The sequence below is a fragment of the Triturus cristatus genome, chromosome 3_2 (genome assembly GCF_964204655.1).
Source record: "Triturus cristatus chromosome 3_2, aTriCri1.1, whole genome shotgun sequence".
Taxonomy (NCBI): domain Eukaryota; kingdom Metazoa; phylum Chordata; class Amphibia; order Caudata; family Salamandridae; genus Triturus; species Triturus cristatus.
The window spans coordinates 841,219,700-841,242,014 of NC_140584.1; the positions used below are offsets into that span (position 1 = coordinate 841,219,700).

General features: G+C 47.6%; 1 protein-coding gene across 1 annotated transcript in view; it reads left to right on the forward strand.

Annotated features, from left to right (window-relative positions):
• TSR1 (TSR1 ribosome maturation factor) overlaps positions 1-21,640 on the forward strand; it is a 184,050-nt gene extending 162,410 nt beyond the window's left edge. The window contains exons 11-15 of the mRNA XM_085649095.1: positions 8,979-9,111; positions 9,211-9,327; positions 9,646-9,786; positions 20,032-20,106; positions 21,083-21,640. Coding sequence (XP_085505221.1) covers positions 8,979-9,111; positions 9,211-9,327; positions 9,646-9,786; positions 20,032-20,106; positions 21,083-21,261 — 645 coding nt within the window. The 3' untranslated portion in view covers positions 21,262-21,640. The remainder of the gene's footprint in view (positions 1-8,978; positions 9,112-9,210; positions 9,328-9,645; positions 9,787-20,031; positions 20,107-21,082) is intronic.
• The last annotated feature ends 675 nt before the right edge of the window (positions 21,641-22,315 follow it).

The window sequence follows — 22,315 nt, forward strand, 5'->3', positions numbered from 1 at the left end:
GGGCAGGTCTTCTTTCTTCTAGCTCTTCTTCGGATTTTGGAATCTGGAATCTGGGGAAGGAAGGTTCAGTGTGCCCCTAAATACTAGATGTAGGGGCGTTACAGGATGTGAAGGGCAGGGACCAATCGGTACACCCCCTATCCGGCCTCTCTCCTGTGGGAGGGGGGCAGTAGCCTAGTCCTGATTGGGCAGGGCTTCCCATCTACAAGATGGCGAGAGCCCGGAGATGTGCTTCACCTCGCTTCCCCCACCTGAGGGGTGGGGTTGGCAGGCTGGCACATCCCCTGTCCTTATTTGGGGTTTCCGGCCAGGCTTCCCGCCAGAGTGGGGGGTTGCAGTGGCCTGGGGAAGCTCCCAGAGGCGGCATGCCTTTGAAGCGTCCCCCTGCCCATCCTGGGGGAGGAGATTTAGCACCTCGCCCAGAATGTGCATTGTTGCAGACCCAGGAAAGCAGGGGTCCAGCAACATGTCTGCTGTGTGGCAGCCTCAGAACAGATGTGGATTGTAGGTTTGGTTTCAGGGGGCATCTCTAAGATGCCCTCTGGGGTGCTTGGTACATTAAATCCCACACTGGCATCAGTTTGGGTTTAACGTTCTGAGAAGTTTGATACCAAACTTCTCAGTCTTTAGTGTTGCCATTATCGTTCTGTGGAGTCCGTGTTTCACGGGCTCCCCGCACCATATACTCTTAAATGGCAGCACTGCACTTACAGTGCCCAGGAATGGACCTGGGCACTGTAGGGGGCACAGGGCTCCTGCGCCTGTGCCCACACCATTGGCATAGGGCACCCAGCTAGAGGGGTGGCTGATGTATGCCATGGCAGTGTAGGTGGTGGGCATGGCACACCGGGATGTGTGCCATGTCGACTTTGTTTTGTCTTGTACCCAGACACTCAGCCTGCAAGGGCAGTGTGTGTGTACGGGTACAGGGCCTCTAAGGGTGGCACAGTGAGTGCTGCAACACTTAGAGGCCTTCCCTGGTCACAAGGCCCTGGGTACCTAGGGTACCATTTACCAGGGGCTGACATGTGGCCAGAGTTTGCCAATTTGTGTTTTGTGTTTTAGGGAAGGAACATAGGCCCTGGGCACCTGATTGGCAGGAGTCCAGGGCACACTCAGTCAAAGTACATTCAGCATTTCAGCAAAAAGTGGGGTCATACCATGCAAGAAAGATGGCACTTTCTCACAGCTTACCTGTCCAATAAACCAGCGCGGCGCTCTACTCTCTGCAATGGCCATGGCTGTGCGCGACAAACTTTTAAAAGCGACTGTTTTACAATTAAAAAGAAAAACTAATATTACTGCCACTGTGGTCATGCTTTTTGCACACTTTTTCTCTCGCGCTCTGGAAACCAAAAGCCGGCATGCCCCCGACCCGCAGCACCTGGTAAGAGCATGTCCCATGTATATGTTATAATGTTATAATGATTTATTATGCGCACAGCTACTCCAGCCAAGGAGCGTCCCGGCGCAGAGACAAGGAGAAACACAACAGGAAAAGAGAACCTGAAATGGACAGCTAAAACAAAAAAGTCTTAATGGCTCTCCGGAAGGACAGCAGATCGTCTAACTGACGGACTTCAACTGGGAGGGTGTTCCAAATTAGTGCAGCTTTCACGCTGAAGGAACGACCCCCCCATCCGACTGAGTCTAAATCTAGGGACCACAGCAAGGGCCTGGCCCTGAGATCGGAGGCTACGGGTGGGGACATAGAAGGAAATAAAATTGGACAAGATTTCAGGGCCTATACCTCTTAATATTTTAAAAGCCAAGCAAAGGACCTTGAAAAGAATACGCTTCCTTACCGGGAGCCAATGTAAGGAGCGGAGGACATTCGCCACCGGGCAAAATCTGGGTAGGCCAACAATGGCTCTGGCCACAGCATTTTGAACCCGCTGTAGGCGGGTTAACTCAGCCTGATTAGCCCCAGCCAGAAGAGAGCTAGCGTAGTCCAGGCGAGAGATGATGGTAGCCTGGACTACAAGCTGTCTGGTTGGGGCATCGAAATATTTAAGAACTGGTCTGAGTCCTCTTAACAGACCAAAACAACAGGCTGCCGTTTTTTTGGTATGTCCTATAAAGGTAAGGCCAACGTCCAACCAGACCCCCAGATTTTTCACCTCCGACACTGGGGTCGGAGTAGGGCCCAGCTCAGCAGGCCACCACTGATCGCCCCAAAGTTCCACTCCCTTCCCAACAACCATTACCTCAGTTTTTGTGGCATTGAGCTGGAGACAGTTTTCTGTCCGCCAGCTAGCCACCGCCTTCAGTCCAGACTGAAACCTGGGGGCATCTTGTTGTACATCTCCGCTAAGAGTAACCGCCAGCTGAGTGTCATCGGCATATGAGACCAAAGTGAGGCCCCACTGCCTCGCGACATCAGCCAGCGGTCTCACGTAAAGATTGAACAACGTGGGACTTAGCGAGGACCCTTGCGGAACCCCCATGGCCAGAGGCTGAAAACTGGACGAAAAGGGAGGAATGGCCACACAGAAGGAACGGTTGTCCAGGAAGGAGCGGAACCACTGCAGCGCCAGACCACTAACACCGATCTCCTCAAGCCGATGCAGGAGGATGCCGTGAGATACAGTGTCGAAGGCGGCGCTGAGATCTAACAATATCAGCGCCGCCGTCTGACCCGCATCCAACCTTGCACGCAGATATTCCACCATTGCGAGGAGAGCGGTCTCCGTGCTGTGACCAGCACGGAAACCATTCTGTGTGTATATTCATTGTGACCCCCCCGATAGAGCGCGAGGTCAGCGTAGAATCTCGCGCGTAGCTGGGATCATTGTAGGGGGGGCGCTGAAGCCCAGCAGAGTTACGTGATTCTGATAAATGCGCTGCAAAACACACATTTCCGTTTTAGTAAGTAAAAACTATCTTATAAAATATGTATCTGATAGACTACTAGCTGCAGATTCCTTAATGTAGAATTATCCCCAGGCGTGAGACTGGACCTGGAAAACTTTCTTGCCCAGCATCTCTGCGTGCGGGGGGGGGGGGGGGGGAGGGTGGGGGGGGGTCTGTACCACGCGACTCCGCCCGACGTCCTCCACGGGCGTGACGTCAGCGAGGTCACATAAGCCCCACCCCTGTGCGCTGACGTCAGTTTTCTTCTTTTCCGCGTGCAACGGATCGTGTTCCTGGCCTTCTTTTTCCGCTTTTAAACGTTTTTCTTGGGAACAGTGTGCGAATGCCTGCGGGCTTCAAGACGTACTCGTATTGCGTGCGTCAGATGTCGGCGACTGATCCTCACCCCATCTGCATGTGGTGTTTGGGGGAGCACCACGACTCCACAGATTGTGAGGCCTGTCAGCAAATGAAGCCGAAGTCCCGGCGGGAGCGCCGGATGAAGCTCCTTTCGGCACGCATGTCCAGGTCGGTGTAGTCGCCGTGACTCGTCTTCGGATGCCCCCTCTTCTCCAGAGGTTCGGCGGCTGTTGGTTTCACCTTCTCCAGAGACAGGCCGCCGCCTCGTGGAATTTTCCCCGGCATCTTCCAAGGACGGCTCTTCGCCATCGCCGCGCCCACAGTCTTCGCCGGAAGGACCTCAGGTTCCCCATTCCTCGGTCCCCCTTCCTCCTTTCCGGGCTTGGCCTTTCCTTCCTCTGGTTGGGCTGGGGGACGGCCACCTTAGCTTGCAGCCGTTGCCCACAGCGGAACTGCTTTCCCCGCCGCGGGGCCCTACGTAGGCCGGTGCTGCCTTCGCTCGGGCTGTTTCCACTGCGACGGGGATCTTGCGCATGGGCGATCTTCTGGAGGTCCTCCATCAGGGTTCTGGTGGTCGGGAGCTGCTTCTTCCCTTTGAGACTTCGCTCCACACGTCTCTTTTGGGGGCTTGGGGGCACCTGCCACGGGGTAACCGATGCCCCAGCCAGTTCTGCATCGCCACCGTCCTGCGCCGCATGACCCGGTCTCTTCCCCTCCACCCCTCTACCAGGGGTCCTCTTTTCAAGACTGCCTTTCCCTCCCTGCCATCGGTGTTGTCTCCCCCGTCACGGGAGGCCCACTGGTTAGATTCCTGGGGACGCAATAACTTCGCCTCCATCAGTGCGGCTTTGCGGGCCCTTAACACTCTTTGTGTCTTGGCAAGGGCCACTTCTTGCTTGTGGGACTCGGCGGAGTCCCTTATGTCTGCTGCTTCTCACGAGGGTGCCTATGTTGATCTCCGGCACCATGTGTTGGATGGCCAGGAACTGGTGGCTCGGTCGGCTCTGGACGTTTCGGACGTGCTTGGTCGTACCATGGCTTCTTCGGTGGCCCTTCGTCGACATGCTTGGCTACGGGATAGTGTGTTCCCGGAGAATGTGAGGGAACGGTTGGTGGACCTTCCTTTTGACGGCACTCTTTTGTTCCACGCCCTGGCGGATTCTGCCATTCAGAGGTTTCTTGCGGGGCTTTGTCCTCTTCCTCCTCTTCCTCCTCTTCCGTCTCCGTGACCGGAGTCTGTCTGTGTTTTGGGAGGTATTCTTCCGTTGTTTTCCTGGGGCCTTGTAGTGCGTCGCCCCGGTTGTGTGTTCTGTGTGGTTCATGTGCCTTCAGGTCCTTTTGTTAGTACTTTGGTGCTGTTGGCTGCTGGTGCGGCCCTGTTTTGACTTGTCGTTTGGCTGTTGGTAAGCCGTGTAGGCCCCGAGATTAGGCCTTCTGTGTATTCTTTATTGGCTGATTGGCAAGCCATCTGCGGTTTTCTCTGTAGGTCTTTCTGTTTGTCCTCTGCTGCGGAAACTTTTTCCTAAGAGGGTTCCCATGTTCTTGGGACGTAACATGCCCTATGTAATGGTAGATATTACATAACTCTATCATGTGCTAGGGAGGTGTGGTCGACCTACGGGCTTCTACTCTCCGTAGCGTTACAACAAACAAATGATGGACGGAATGCTGACAATGCATACATTCTCCCCCAGTCAAGAGATCTGGGTTAAATCCATCGTTCTTTTGCCCACTACACCACCCCAGTTTGGACATGGCCATATGCAAATCAGTCTTGACCCTGTGCCTCATGGGAACAGTCCAGCCAGAACTGCCAAGCCATGTCTTCCCTGGACCGGAATCAAGCATCCTAGGACCGGTTTCTGGCTATCAGCCGTCATCAGCCAGGATAGCTTGACTCCAGTGGCGTAGTGAGCACGGGTCCCACGTCTGGGAATACCCATCCCACTTAGGGCGAAAAGCGTTACAACAAACAAATGATGGACGGAATGCTGACAATGCATACATTCTCCCCCAGTCAAGAGATCTGGGTTAAATCCATTGTTCTTTTGCCCACTACACCACCCCAGTTTGGACATGGCCATATGCAAATCAGTCTTGACCCTGTGCCTCATGGGAACAGTCCAGCCCGAACTGCCAAGCCATGTCTTCCCTGGACCGGAATCAAGCATCCTAGGACCGGTTTCTGGCTATCAGCCGTCATCAGCCAGGATAGCTTGACTCCAGTGGCGTAGTGAGCACGGGTCCCACGTCTGGGAATACCCATCCCACTTAGGGCGAAAAGCGTTACAACAAACAAATGATGGACGTAGCGTCACGGTATATCGCAGGTGCGATCTTCTTGCTGATTGTTTTCGAGTGGCTTGCGTTGCGCCCCGGTCCATCCTTTTTCTGGGTCGCTGTGTCGCTTGCCTGGCCTTCTGTCTGCGGCATCGCGTTGTAGCAGTTTTGCGCTTCTGTCCAACTTGGTCCTCTGTCTGGTGTTCCGGGGGGGGACTGGCTTCCCTAGTTTTTGTGTTCTGGTGGACGGCTTGGCCCGTCCTTCGTCTCTCTTTCTGCCTGGTTCCACTTAATTCGTGGGTCAGCGTGTGCCGGCCCCTCTCTTGGGGCGTTTCCTGGCCTCTTCCTTTGGCTGGCGTCTAACTTGTCCTGGGTGCACCGTTCCGCGGTGTTGTCTGCTGCTGGCTGTGCATGCCAGTGCAGGCCTGTTTGTTCTAATACACCATTGTGGCCTTTGATGTATTCCCTTGTGCCTTTCTCTTCAGTCTGCGCTTGTGGCGGTGGAACCGTCCCTGCCTTGTCCGCTCCTTGCGGCTGAGGTGTGTTCAGCTATTTTCTGTCACTGTGTATGTGTTCTTACAGTGGGCCCTGCCTCCGGTTCTGCCTCTTCTCCCTAGGGTTTGAGGTGGTCCTCGTGTTCCTTGAGGCTTTTCGGGCGCTGTCTGCCCCTGCGGGGTGTTGGGCAGTCTCCCTTGGTTGGGCTTAGGTTGTTATGACCTTTCCCTTCTTGTCCCTGTGACATGTCCCGTGCTAGGGCCCTGTGTCTCTCCTGGTGGGGAGGCTCTCTCGCAGGCCCTCCTCCCATCTGGGTATGGCTAGGGTATCTATTCTACGTTAAGGAATCTGCGGCTAGTAGTCTCTATCAGATGTACAAGTTACTTACCTTCGGTAACGATGTAGCTGGTAGAGACGAGTCTAGCCACAGATTCCTTCACGACCCGCCCTTCCTCCCCGTTCTGTGAGGACCCTCTGCTTCGGTTTCTGCAGTCGTCTCCCTCTGGGTGGCTTGTCTTCTGTGGGTGTCCTCTTCGTTTTCTTACGGTCAGTCATCCTTCCGGATGGTTTTTCTCTGGCGTGTGGGCCTACTTTTGCTCTTTCCCTCTGTTGTTAGAGTTTCTGATCCCCACCTGGTCTTCTTCGTTGGGAGTTCTTTTACCTGTCCTTTGACCTACTCCTTTCAGGGGTTATGGCCCTCCTTGGCACTGTAGTCTGCGGATGGTTTACCTATCCTCTGACCTCCTACTCCTTTCAGGAGGTGTGGCCATCCTTGGCCGTGTAGTTTGGGGGAGGTTTGCTGTTGCTCCCCTGTTCCGGGCTTGTGGCCCTTCCCTTTGTGGTGGTGGTTGCAGTCCCTCTCTCTTTCGGTCACGGCGCTTTCACATGCTTGTGCCTCTAGGGTGGCTCTCGCCTTGGCTTGTGAGGTGGTTCCACGGAGTGGTGCTTGCGCTTTTCTTGCTCTGGCTTTGCTGCTCTGGCCTTCTGGTGCTTTACTGCCACTTGGTGCTCTCGCCTTGGCTTGCGCAGTTGTTCCTCAAAGTGGTGCTCTGCTCTTTTCCTGCTGTTGTCGCTTTCTGGTCCCTTGGTGCCTCCTGGTGATGTTTTCTCACCTTTTGTTTTCCTCTATTTTGTTTCTCTGTGTTTTTCGCACACTGTTCCCACGCTCTCCTCAGTTTTGTTGTGATGGCTCCGTGTTGTGGCGCGGAAAAGTTCTCCGAATCAACTGACGTCAGCGCGCCAGGGTGGAGCTTATGTGACCTCGCTGATGTCACTCCCCCGGAGGACGTCGGGCGTAGTCGCGTGGTACAGCCCCCCGGCATGCAGAGATGCTGGGCAAGAAAGATTTGCAGTTCCAGTCTTACGCCTGGGGATAATTCTACGTTTAGGAATCTGCGGCTAGAATCGTCTATACCAGATGCATCGTTACTGAAGGTAAGTAACTTGTACGTTTAGCTCCATAATGCTGACGGATGCACTATTAACAAACAAGCTTTCCCTTTTGCAACAAGTAAAACGTATATGATGAAAAAATGAGTTTAGTACAGCCAACTATTGTCAAATTGAGCCACATAGAGCCAACACGTCATTCTTCAGACAGAAAGGCGTTTGCAGTGGTACCGGTGAAGAAAAAAATTTGAAACGGTAGAAAGGACCCCGCGACATCTACAGGAAAATTTCGGTGTTTCTGAAGCGGAAACAGACCCACTGGTGGTAACTTTCGTTCAACTTATTTGACCAATTTGCCACAGGGACGTAGTGGCCACCTCTCTCTCATTGGGGATGGCAGACATCATGTTAACATAACACAAAATGTTAAAAGATGTTCACTTACCCATGAAATGTTCCCTACTCAGATGCAAGGTGCGTTGAACACATAATTGTATACATGATGTGAAAAAATGCCAGTATTAAGATGTGTGTCAAGTAAGACACATTCAAAGATGTAAAAAAGTGATAGTAAATAATTCAGCCAAGTTGAAAATGTAAAACTGGGTCAAGTCGTCTGGTATTAAAAGCAACAGAAGGCGCTTCACTCCATCAATTGTTTTCTGTGGCACCTGTGTTTGATATAAAATAGAAAAATCGCTTAAAATAATATATTTATTTTAAATGCCATAAGTTCGCAAAACAGTTCCTGCCAATTACAGATGTCATCATGCAGAACAAGGAAAACTATAAAAACGAGCTTAAAAAAAAATGCACAAACAATATGTATCGTTCATAATAGCCGAAATAACAAATGGAACATTGATGGAGCGCAGTACAAAATAAAAACAGAAAAACAACTGCAATGTGTTGGATACCGAATGATTCAGAGAGCATTCGGCTTTTTACTGTATTTACTGAAATCGTGAATTTCATTTGGGGAAGGCAAGTACTGCTATAGCAATTTAAACTACTTCCTTTTGAATTGGTAAATTCCCTTTCTTAAATGTTTTAAAAGGCAAAAAGACAATTCCTCGCATGCGATGAGCATCACTGTATTTACACGAGCGAAGGGGACAGACGTGTTATCGGAATTACTTCCCATATGTGTGCGGTTATTGGAGCCCTTTGCACAGTATTAAATATCGGGCAAGATTTCATGATTGAAGTAACATGGGCCAGTCTTAATTAATCAAACCGTAAAATTAAATATGAGACTTTCCGGAAATTACATCAGAGACCTTCCGGGCAACACAGAAATTACCCTTCCCTATACACACACCCGTTTTTTGAGCAAATAATAGAATAAACTCGATCCAAAGCATGAACAAAACCAGCATTGGCATAGCCAATAGGTCTTGCTTTTGGGACCATATAAGTATTTAGTTATGCAGCACAATATCCTTGGTGCAACAATATCAACCGTTGCATGGCTAAACACTTATAAGGTCCCAAAGGCGAGACCTATTGGCTATGCCAATGCTTGTTTTATAGGATGTAGTAGTGGCTGAATATGTGTTTTGCATGTGATAATGTTACAATCTTTAGATCTCTACTTTCAGATGTCGGTGATGAACATGTCGGTGAGACGACATCCAGGGAACAGTGAACCTTTAAAATCTAAGGAGGAGCTGATTTTCCATTGCGGTTTCAGGCGCTTCCGGGCGTCCCCACTATACTCTCAGCATACAACAGGTCAGTACAGGGTACCTTGCTCTACTGTACACCCCAAAATGCCATAGCTGGTGTGGCTTGTGATACTTGAATACAAGCATCTATTTTTTTCCTTTCTAGCCAATAAGCACAAATGTGAGCGTTTCCTGCCCTCTGAAACCACTGTGGTAGTGACCGTTTATGCTCCCATCACTTTCCCGCCAGCTTCTGTTCTGATGTTCAAGCAGAGGAGTAATGGTAAGAGATGCGCCATACCCAGCGTCAACAAAGAACAAGGGATTATTGCAATGTGTAGGGAGCGAAATGCTAGTGACAAAAACATAATGGGTTATCCAAAACTGACAGTGAATGGAGGCACTGAGGAATGTACTGCTTTAGGTGGTGCAAGAACCAAAGGCGGTACTGTGCAGGGACCTTTTGGATTAAAGAATAACTGGATGCATAGAGATGGAAGGCAGCAACATGGGGTAGCTAAGCCAACGGGATGAGGTGTAGTTGGAAGACTTGTTCTGCTGTGCGTGTAGCTGACTTTTATCTGATGACTTTCTTTTCAAGGAATGCAGGATTTGGTGGCCACGGGTTCTCTCCTGTCTGTGGATCCTGACAGAATACTTGTTAAACGAATTGTGCTCAGCGGCCACCCCTTCAAGATCTTAAAGCGCACAGCGGTGGTGAGATTCATGTTCTTCAATCGAGGTATGGACTTTGTGGAGAGTGTGGGTCTGGCTGGAGGGAATGGAGAAGCTACTTGAAGAGGAGATAGGGCAGAGAATGACAGTAGAGGAGAGAATAGGTGTTTGAGGAGATGGTGGCGTTGCAGGATTACAGATCTGGAGAAGGAACTTTCAAGTATAATGGAAGACATTTTAAGGAGGAGACATGTTTAGGAAAGAAGGTGACTTTAGACAGTGACTGGGCCAGTGAAGGATTGGAAATAGAGGGACTCGTCAGGATGCAGCCTTGGAGATATATGTATGATTAGCATGGGAAGAAACAGTGTTCAAGTTGGCTATGGAAGGAGAAATAAACTGCGAGAGGGAGTAAGAGGAGGGAATTGAGTGTTGAGGCAAACAAAATGGGAGCAAGTACTCGTTTCTTAATTTAACTTAAATGCAGAGCAAAGGAAACTTGTTCTGCTTCTTTAAAACTGCCAGGCCTCTGCAATGTGATGACAGTTAACTAGGACGCTAATTAGAAGGAAGGCTGTTAATTTCTTTTTAATTTAATGAAAATAATATTAGAAGATGTAGAACTAATGCATATGTTTTATCCTCCATCCTGGGATCTTCATTAGAATTCTTACACACTTAATAGGATTCCAAGCATATCCCTAAGCAGTGTTGGTGTAAAAACTTGGAGGAAATGGTTTAGCGAACGGAAAATCATAAAAGATAACATATTTTTATAAAAACAGATTTTATAGAGTTGGACATCTCCCAAAGGGAATAAAAGATTACTATTTGGCTTCTCTGCAAACCTCTTCTGTGCTTTATTTCTGGTGGAAAGTATTTTAGATATACTGGGAAAGTGTATGACCATGTTTCCCTAGCTATGAACTGCATAGAAGTAGCTAATCCAATGTGAATAGCTCCAGTGTTGTGCTGAGGCTTCGATTTTGCTAGGACTAGTCTTGAAGTGGGCCCCTACTAATGTGTAGAAGCAGCCCCAGAAAGTAAGTCTGGTGTGTTAAAGACGGACTGTCTATTCCAGCACCGTCATTCTCTTCGTTGGAGTCTGCAATCAGATTCTCCCTTACCTGGTGATAGCAGCGGAGTGTGTACGTACCCTGCTGCCATAGCTTAAGGGCAGTCCAATCTCCCATTCTCATGTTGCCGCTTGCTGTGGCTATGAGAGGCTGGTTGTCTTTGTGACCGCTGGAGTGGTGCTTCTGCCTAACTGCAGGTGTTGTAGGCAGCAGGTAGTGCAGGAGGGAATGTGTCCAGCGGGGCTATGGTTATCGGTGTGGTACATAAATTTGGTTGGGGGGGGGGGATGTATAGGTGGTAAAACAAATCTGAGCAAGTGTTCCTTATATAGGAAAGAAGTAAAGAAAAACAGTAGACTATTACTTGCACCAATTTATGACTAGCTAAGAGGCCGGAGAATACCCAAATTAAAAGGACTTATTCCCTTACCTGTACCTATCTCTCCTTGGAGTGCTAAATAATTCCTCTAATCAAACTGAAAAATCGCATGTTTTTTTAAACGAATCGGAGGAAACTGTATTGCTTGGTAAACAAATGTACCAGGAGGCAGAAATAATACTCCCCACTAATCTCACTTGCAGTCTAATAGGAAAAGTATTCAAACCGGTCACTGAATTTACTACTACATGCTTCAGTCAAGATTAGTTATTTTTCTTATCTCCTTCGCCCTCTGTCTTCTTTTGGTTGGAGTTCCAAGACAAGAGCATCTTTGTGGTATTTTCGAACTGCATGTGGCTTTATAAGGTTGTCTAGTATCGCAGTACCACCAAGAATTGTAATTTTTGTGCTTTATTTATTCTTTCTTCTGCAAGTAAAGTATGTTCTTGTTACTTTTGTAATCCAGTGCTGGGCTCCTAGGCTCGGTACTGGGACATCTATCTAAAACAATTACGTTTTCACAGTTGGTACTATTTTTAAAGAATATTTGTAGTATGCAAAAATCGACACGGAAGAAACTTCACAGAAAAACAGTCAATGGTGTCCTATTGAAGAAAATTGGGTTAGCGGTAAGTATGGTTGTAATTACTTTTCAGGGTCAGTGCGGGGCACCAAGATCCAGCACTGGGATGTCTCCTAATAGCAGGTGAGTATTTTCGATTTCGTTACTCGGTTGATTTTAGGTGAATATTTTAAAGTTTAGAAACTCCACACTTAAAAGAATTTTCAAGTGAAACCAGTCAATGTTACCCTATGGAAGAAAAGTGAGTTATCGGCTTTTGGGTAAGTACTCGACTGTCAGAGTTAAGGTTCTGGGCATAGACTCAGGGGCCTCCCAGGGTCAGGTAAGTACAGTTGTTACACCATCAGAGGCACAGGGGCAGCCGGGTACAGAGTGAGGTAGGCCCAATGTTATCCAATAGGAGGCAGGGGGCCCGTGGTTGGTGGCTGCTGGCTAGCAGGTCATGCGGCTGTGGGAGCTGGGCTCCTGGTCACTTAGTCAGGGCAAATGGGGAAGCAGGTTAGAGTAGAAGTTGCACTGCCAGGGCCACTCGGGCGGCTGGGTGCAGGGTGCTTTTGAGCCGTCGGTCGTTCAATGGATTGCAAGGCGAAGCTCGGGGACCAAGATTCTTCAGGTGCGACCAGCACTTTGAGAGGTAAGTTGGGTAGTTGGAGGATAGGTAGGTACCCAGGAGTTGGACACAGGAGGCCGCAGGGCGCCGGGTGCAGGGGTGCCTTTTGGTGTCGGGAAATCTTACCCTCTGTTGATCGCGGTTAGGGGGGGGGGTCCCTGGTTCTGAGGCTGCAGGCGTCGTCAGGAACGTCGAGGTGGATCCTTTGGTGCTGGATTCGAGGTCACAGTCGCCGGGGGGGGATGTCCTCGTGGTCTTTGTTCACTCTAGCACATACTAGACTTGGTGGGTGCAGAGTGTGCAGGGTCTGCGGTTCCTGGTGGATGCCAGGGGTCAGTTACTTGCTTTGAGCAGTACCACTGCTTGTGGGAGTCCCAGATGATTAGAGTCACAAGGTAGCCAGGTCCTCCGGGGTTTGTGAGGTTGCTGGCCACAGGAGATGCCGGGATTTAGCAGGAGCAGGTTCGAGGCTCGACAAGCCGGTAGGGCTGGGGCCAAAGCAGTTGGTGTCTGCCTCTTGTTAGCAGCTGCACGGCAGGTCTTCTTGCTTCTTGATCTTCTTTGCTGTTTCGGAATCTGGATCTAAGGAAGGAAGGTTCAGGGTGCCCCTAAATACTAAATTTAGGGGCGTTAAAGGTAGGTAAAGGGCAGGTACACCCCCTATCCTGCCACTCATGTGGGAGGGGGGAAGTGGCCTAGTCCTGATTGGGCAGGGCTCCCCATCTTCAAGATGGCGAGAGCCCGGAAATGTGCTTCACCTCGCCTCCCCCACCTGAGGGGTAGGGTTGGCAGAGGCTGGCACACCCCCTGTCCTTCCTTGGGGTTTCCGGCCAGTCTTCCTGCCAGAGTGGGGATTTAGAACCGGTAGGGGCCAGTTGCTGAGTACAGCAAGTGGCCTGGAGAAGCTCACAAAGGCGACATGCCTTTGAAGCTTCCCCTGCCCATCCTGGGGGAGGAGACCTAGCACCTCGCCCAGGGTGTGCATTGTTGCAGGCCCAGGAGAGCTGATGGCTCTCTACCCAGGGGTCCAGCAACATGTCTGCTGTGTGGCAGCCTAGACAGCCCCTCAGACAAGACGTGGATTGTAGGTTAGGTTCAGGGGGCATCTCTAAGATACCCTCTGTCGTGCATTGTACATTAAACCCTGCACTGGCATCGGTGCGAGTTTAATGTGCTGAGAAGTTTGATACCAAACTTCTCAGTCCTCAGTGGAGCGATCATGGTGCTGTGGAGTTCGTGTTGACGATCTCCCAGCACCATATACTCTTAAATGGCAGCACTGCACTTACAGTGCCCAGGAATGGACCTGGGTACTGTAGGGGCACAGGGCTCATGCGCCTGTACCCACACCACTGGCATAGGGCACCCAGCTAGAGGGGTGGCTGATGTATGCCAGGGCAGTGTGTGTGTGGGCATGTTACACAGGGATGTGTACTTTGTCGGCTCTCTGTTTTGTTCTATACCCAGACACTCAGCCTGCAAGGCTAGGGTGTTTGTGTCAGGGTACAGGGCCTCTAAGGGTGGCACAATAAGTGCTGCAGCCCTTAGGGGCCATCCCTGGTCACAAGGTCCTGGGTCCCTAGTGTACCATTTACCAAGGGCTGACATGTGGCCAGGGTTTGCCAATTTGGGTTTAGGTTGCAGCATAGTTTTTAGGGAAGGAACATAGGCCCTGGGCACCTGATTGGCAGGAGCCCAGGGCACACTCAGTCAAAGTACATTCAGCAATTCAGCAAAAGGTGGGGGCCTACCATGCAAGAAAGATGGCACTTTCTCACACACCCTCTCCACCTTTATAATATGGTTAAACTGAGCCATCAGTTTGGGAAGTAAGAGTGGGCAAAAGTTTTATTAAAGTTACCTGCGTTGCTGTCTCCATTGGTCCTTGGATTATAGCTAGCCAATTGTAGACGTTCCTACTATTTTGACCTGCTCAGCAGTGTTCCTGGTACGCTTATTAGATATAAAGTTATTTCAGAAGGTATTTTGCTGCAGAGTACAGGGTTTTATAAAACGTTCCAAATTTTTCTAATTTTTGCTCCTTCTCAGTCCGACAAGAACATAACCTATATTGTAGATATTGGTTATAGGCAATTTCAACTTTTTCTCTCAATTGTCTAGTTAAATGTGTTCCCAGTTTAGTTCTAGTAGTGTATGTTCTACTTTATTATCAAGCCAGGTCTTTAAATTCCCTTTGAGCGACATCATTATCCTTGGGAGTTTAATTTTGGGAGATTGCCTAAATTTTACTCCTGTTTGTTATGTTCTCACCAAATATCCCTCAAGGCAGTGGAAGCAAGACAGTACTGAAAATGTGTTAGCCCTTCCCAGTCCCCCAATCTATCCAGGTTTCTGTCCCAATACCAAATTAAAATCTCTTGTGGTAATATCACCCTTTGCTATTCATTCGCATCATAAAAATAAAATTAAATACAACAGCATCTCGGGCTGCCATATTTCTGATATTTTTAGAAGGCCAGTTGAGACACTGTCAAAAACTTGTTCAAACCATTCAGGAGAATGGCAACAGCCTATCTTCTCGATTACTCCTGTGAAACTGCATTAACATCAGAGAATGAACGAGGTTTCCAGACAAAAGATGGATCTCCACAAGAGTGAGTTCTTGATGGCCCTGCTCAAATTCCAAGTTAAACAAACATGAATAATAAACCAAACCGTGGCAGTTTGATTTACACTCCGCCATAAAATCAGAAATGGATAGGAGTGGTATTGCCAATTCAATTTATTTGATAGTATTTAAATGTGCAACTTCATGAGAAACAAAAATTGTTGATGGATGAGTATTACCAGCTGTCAGTAAAGAAACAAGCATTGGCAAATGCAATAGGTCGCGCCTATGCAAGAGCTATTGGCTTTGTCAATGTTTTTTTTAGCTATGTTCTACAGCAGTGCGGCAAGTCTGAAAATTAGAGGGGGGGCAGGAGGCATTTTCTTTAAATTTTTCCTGCCTAAAAAGAAGGGGCAAGCAACAATTGGGGAGAGGGAAATTAGGGTGTGGGGGAAGAATGGGGCAAGCAACAATGTTAATCAATCAGTCAACATTTGTATAGTGCAACACTGTCACCTCAGAGAGGAGTGTTAGACATGTGCCATACACATACAGTCAACAAATGGTACGCATGACCCAATAAGAAGATCCACACCAATTTATAAACCTAATATTTACTGTTCTATAATATTTGTCACCAAGATCATCAAAGTCATGTGCATAAGTTTCAAGATAGAAATGTTTATAGTTTTCAAAAGTGACAGTTTAATTTCTGAAGTGGTAATGTTATCCTATGGAAGAAAGACATTCACTGCATGCAGGTGCTTTACATTGACATATGGGACCAATCTTCAGGACTGATGGGGAGGGTGGGGCACGGTCCAAGGCAGTACCAACAGGTCACCTCTGGCAGCTCAGGGGTGGCCTAGTGCAGAGGTGCAATATAGCATCTGGTGCCCTTTAAGTCAATGGGGATCAGTCCGGTCACAAAGTTGCTGCAGGCAGGGACTGGAAGGCCAGTTGGGTTCAACCACTAAGTGGGCTCATGTCTCACGATACTCTAGGACATGTGGACACCTTTGGTCCTCTTGTCCACGGGCCGGGCGGTGCAGAGGTGTTCTGAGGTGTCAGGTTTTTGTCACCGGAGACACTTGCGGTTGGGTGAGCCTGCATAAAGAGACTGCTGGCGGTGTTGGCAAACCTAAGGTGGGCTTAGTTTCTGGAGAGCCTGGGGACCACGCTGGCAGCACTAGCACACTTCGAATCGGGCTAGGCGGCTCGGGTGCTGTGGTGTTTTCCAGCGTCTGGTTTTGGCGATCTGGGGTCCTGACTGGTCTCTTGGGGTGTCTGCAGGCTGCAGGGAAGCAACTCTGCTACTCCATGGAAGTTCCTGTGTCTTTGAAGAAAGTCTGGCAGTCTTCCCAGGCTTTTGGAGGTATAGAAGCTTCATGATGAGTCGACTTTGGCGCAATGGCCGAGGACAGCAGGCAGGCCTGCAGGATTGGTGCCAAGTCAGTAGCTATTCCACTGTTCTTGCTTTTGCAGCTCTTCAGTATCTGTCTTCTCCTTTCAGGCCGGCAGGATCTGATTTCCTGGTGTCAGGGGCTCCCATAAAATACTAGATTTAGGGCCGTTAGGGGAGTGTAGGGTAAAAGCCAATAGGCTACTTACCCCTGGGATCACTACGCCCCCTGTATGACCACTTCCTGTGGGAAATGGGCATAACCCTGTCCCAGAGTTCCTAATTGTGCAGTCACCAAGATAGTACACTTTTAAATTTCATCTCCACATCTGGTAACCCACCTTAGGGGTGGAACTAGCCTGAGGGTGGACACACCTCTGACTATTAATTTTCCCTCCTGACCAGGTGCCAATTGGACCCTGGTCAGAGGGCATGGGGGGGGCATCCACTCACCTCCGGTATGCAAATCAAGCTTCCCTCAAAGGCGGTGGGTGGGCTCTTTGGAAATCCCTGCCTTGGAATGCTAATTTACAGGTCATCCTGTTGAAGGGGGTGTAAAACACCCTCTCCAGAGCAGGCTTCCTGACATCCTGACATCCGAGAGCATAGGCTCTCACCCCTGGGAGTCAGAAACCTGTCTGTGGTGGCAGGTTGGTCTACACCGGTCAGCCACCACACTAGTAGTTGGTAGGGTTTCAGGGGGCACCTCTAAGGTGCCCTCTGGGTGCATGTATTAATAAATCCATCACTGGAATCAGTGAGGGTTTATTAATACAAGATGTTTGATACCAAACATCTTTAATTTCAGTAAAGCCATAAAGTAGCTTTGGGACTAGTTTGTGACCCGTACCAAGCATATGTACCTAAAATGGCTTACCTGGGCACTTGTACTGGCAGTCATTGGACTGGCTAGCACAGGCGCATATTAGCTCATGCAGTTATATCCACACATGTAGCATAGGGCACCCCGCCTTAGGACTGGGCCTGCTGTAGGGGTGACTTACCTATCAGGCATGCACTGTCTGAAGGCATGGTACACAGGGCTGTGTGCCATGTTGTATTTTCACTTTTTCCTGCACCAAGACATGCAGCCTGCAATGGCAGCCCTCATGAGTGTGGTTAGGGGTCCCTTAGGATGTGCACAATATATGCTGCATCCCTTAGGGACCCTCTTAAGCCTCCTTGCCCTAGGTACCAGGGGTACCATTTACTAGGGAGTTCTAAAGGTATTGCCAATTGGGGAAAACAGTTGTACAGTTAAGGGAAGGAGATCTGGCACGGGGACCTGGTTAGCAGGAACCCAGTACACTTTCTGTCAATGTTGCATCAAATACCTAGCAAAAAGTGGGGGTGACCATGCCAAAAAGGGGCACTTTCATACACTGTTTCTTCTTTTACCTCTACTTGAAGGAAGGATGCAGTTCCTACACAATCTGTGAAATCAACCATCTTTGTCAAATGTAATTGTGAATGGAATGGTCCATCCATACTGGGTATTAATTGTTTTCAGGTTATCAATGATTGCTTTCATTGACATTCTCCTCTATTGAGTGGCCACCTGAGTGTCTGAAGGTAATTAACACGGGAAGTCCTAGAATGAGACTTTCTTTGCTCCTAACTTTTCTCAGAATCTCTCCATTCTCAGTGAAGTAGTGCAACATGATCTTTGTTAGTGTATCACCTTTGTGAACCAGCTCTATGGACTCTTTCTAATCTCCCAAAATAGAAGAGAACATACCCACCACAAATCGTGCAAGGTCAGGTCCTTCATCAACCTCTGCTGGGCCCTGGAATCTCTTTACATCATCAGAGAGTTAATTCAGTGAAGTTTAATAGCACGTCAAGCTCCACTGTTAAGGAAGTTTCAGCAGCAGCATTTGGCTCTGCTTTAATTTCCTATATTCTCTCTCCTAAAGAATATGCATCCTTCCTCAGGTTTTCCTGTTGGGGTAGGTAGTCATCCTGGGAGTCTTGTAGTCCTTTATCCTGATTTCCCTTAATGTCTTGGCAGAGTTCTTTCTTGAAGTTAACTAGGCTGTCCATCATGTCAGCTTTGGTAAATTTCATATTTGAAAAGCCTAACAAGTTATTTTGAACTTGTTTCTTTGGTGGCTTTGAGGAAAGAATCAAGATCTCATGTGGTGCAAATTCAACACATTTAGGTGAGTGGACAGCATTTCTATACCTTATTGCAGGTGTTGTATCTTTTTGGACCTGTAGTACTTTCCTAGTGTATGCGGTCTCTTTTCGTTGGGTTTATGTTGTTTGTTTATTAAAGGGCCTTTCCACTGAATGCCCTTAGCTTACAGAACAATGTACAAGGATCAAATAGTTAGTGTTTGGTCAGAGAGGTGCAGAAAGAGGCATATAATAGTTACTTACATCTGTTAGTAAACTTTTGCAAATCAGGCTCCAATCGGGTGATGTTTGATTTCATCTTGACGCGTGTGGCCCTAACCGCCAGCCAGTAATAGAAGGTCTATGGACACAATAAGTTTCAGCCAGTTAACTGTCGAGATTGTGTGAGTAGATCCAATGCGGGTTCCACGCCTCCAGATGAACCACCCCACCGCGCAGCTCACATCTGAACAGGTTGAGTGCCTGTTAATTAAGATGGAAGATACTGATCAGAGGTCTTGCTACTCTGGTTAGGATTGTCACTACCTCAGTCCTTCATTTCAGGCAGTAGCTGATGTTGTTATGGACATATGCTATTTTGGATATAGTGGTGTCCTCTTCTGTTCCCATGGTTAAACACTATAAAAGGCTAGAAAGTGAACTGCGGTTCTTCATCACATCATAGGACCTTGGAGAAGCCTGCCTGCCTTCAGGAAGCAAAGTCTATTTTGTTGGCTTATAGTTCCCTGCGTACATTTCTTTTTAAAACAGTTACGGAAATGATAATAGTAGCAGACCTGTTTACATTTAGTGTAGTTAAAATTAGCAGTACAAATCAGAATAAAAGTAATGTAAAATAGTCAGTGTTGATTTGTGTTCATAAAGCAGTTTTAAGTGTTATGAGTTTACTGCATATCGGCGAAGATATTCTATAGTATACATTTTAACAAAGATCCCATGATGGGCAGCCTTGATCATTTCATGGGGAGGGGAAATAGAACTACTTGATGTTGAAACAAAAAATCTCATAGAAGATGAGAAACTCTTAATATCTGATGCAAACGGATTAGCTGAATGGTGCTATGAACATCTGATGAAGGTGCAAAAAATATGTTTCAGTGTAGGACAAGGAGAAGCAGATGGAGCGGAATAAAGATATCCTGTTTATAGGGGCAAGAATAGCTGATAGTATGAAGGACACAGGTTACCTGGTGCAGAGTCTTGTTGTAAGACAAATAATCTATTGAAAAACCAGACCTGTTGTATGGAAGGTAAACTACATTATTGAATAAGACTGGAATATGCGATTTAGAGGGTGAGAGGGGAGTTCCACTGGGAGTATCTTAACAGTTGAGAAATATCTGATTTCATAATAAGAAATATCAAATGGAGATGGTCAGTCTTCTACAAGAAGATTATCTTGTATTTTTCACCATTTAACCTTGAGTAGTCTGAGGTTACTGTGTACAGTAGAGATGAATAGCTAGAGTGGGATTATGGCACGGTAACAGAGGCCATTAACTATGTGGAGTTTGATTTGTGATCTACCTTACTACTATCCTTATTCCTTTGCAGAGGATGTCCTGTGGTTTAAGCCAGTAGAGCTCCGAACAAAATGGGGTCGTCGAGGGCATATTAAAGAGGCTCTAGGTATGTAAAGCTGCCTTATCCAATGCATTATGGTTAATTTATGCTCACATGTTAAGCATATGAGGTCATTATTATGATAGTTGTATTCGGAATTAGATCTTGCACTTGAGATTAGGTTTTTGGCAGCTGGCATTACAAGCAACCTATGGACAGGCATTTCAACAGAGGTCTGACTTATAGCTTTGATCTGTAGAAATTCCTTCTTAGTTCAAACGTAGCCTCTATCACACATGTTCCAGGCAGCCTGAAGTCAGAAAACTAGACTGTACCTTCCGTTGAGGAAGCCCACGGACATTGGTCTGCCCATTGCAACACACAGATCATGGGTATTCCTTCGCCTGACCTTTTCCCTCTTTAGGGTAAAAAATAAAGGCCACTGTTTCTCAACATTTTTCTCCATTGAAGTTCAATATTTTTCTGTGTATACTGCTTTTGCATTCCTTTCCAGGTTACACATTTTACTACCATATCCTTACTAATTTTAATGTTACTCCAGAGCTCCCACCACACAGCCTACTCTTGTTAATTGAAGTATAAAAATCTCACCTCCCATACCACACTGCTCCTTTTTCTGTAGATTAAGAGAATGACTTGCGCTTTCCACTCCCTGTCCACTCTTATTTTAAAACCCTCCCACTTTTTCATTCCAAAATTAGTGCATTTCGAATAATTGTATTATCTGCAAATGGACACTTCTAGCCAAATAGCTTTCTGGCATGGAGCTGAGACTGATCTCTGTGACACCTCACTTGCCCTCTCTGTTTTCCTCTTCCATCATATGACAAAGGAAACATTTCCTAATTGTAAATATGGATTTGGATGGTGGCGGGTATGATAAGACATACATTCTATGTCCCTATCCAGTAGAAGTCATATATAAATCTGACATGTGTCTGATATTTTTATGTAAATCATTGGTGGATTTGTGCTAAGAGATTGTTTGTAATGGTCTGCCTTGGATTTCATTTCTTTGCAGGCACCCATGGCCACATGAAGTGCCATTTTGATGGGCAATTAAAGTCCCAGGACACTGTGCTGATGAACCTTTATAAACGTGTTTTCCCCAAATGGACATATGACCCTTATGTGCAAGAGCCAGTGCCATGGATTAGAAACGATAACGTGGTGAATGTGCAGGAGATTGAGATGGAATAAGTTTCTGAACATTTCCCTGTTTCCAGTGACTCCAGATAATATTCCGTTCTGCTCTGCGGACTGTTCACCGGGCCAAGAAATGTTATCTGGTGCACCAGCCTACAAGTTTCATTGACCACTGTTTTAAGACCGCCCAGGAGACCACTGCGTGGAAGGGTCCCAATGGTTACCACTCAAAAACAAGATCTGGATGTGTGTATTCAACGTCAGTGCCTTCATTATAAATGTGTAGCTTCCATGTCTTCTGACAATTTTAAGACTGTCTCTCTATCAGGACTTGAGTATTTATTTAACAGACGCAGTCCCCTTTTCAAATGGGGCGGTTTGATGATTGCTGAAATAAAAGCGCTTTAAGCCTAGCCTGGATCGGGCAAATGAATGTGGTGGATTATATCTTCTTTTTTGGTGACTCGTCTGAAACTGGGGTATAACCTTCTCTTGAAGTCCTAAGTTGTGTTAGCCTCCAACCCTGCAGGTCTGATACTGAAGTGAAACAGATTGATTAAAGCAATGTAATGTTGTTGCTCTTTCATCTTCTACTTCAACTGGTTGTAAATGCCTGCAACAGAGGCAGAACTTAATAACGCTCACCTAGATGATGTTACCACTTTACATTTTTACCAGGGAGCCCAGTGAATGTTCCACTAACTATTTCATCTACAGTACAGAGGAAAGGCCTTTTCATGTTGCTTCACATTTTTGTGCATTCACCCTAGTCGTATTCTCTTAAGCAATGTTAAATTAATTATTGTTTACCATTAGTTTAGCAGTCAGTTGGAAAAGTATCTCCCTTGTTTGCCTTCTTCCCCATCCTCCCTCCTCCCACTTGGTATTTCCCTATCGTTACTTGTGAGGCTACCTTAGAATGTTGGCATTCGGAGAGCTGACTAGAGAACGTTGAGTTGTTTTACCCTAAGCTGTTTGTTGTGGATCTGTGGAGGTCTGAATAAAGAGTTTAACTTACCAGCGCTTAAGTCTTCATCTTCGTAACACTGGCGGCAACCGGCCTGCGAAAGGGAGCAGTAAGGACCTCCTTCCCTTTGTCCACATCTAC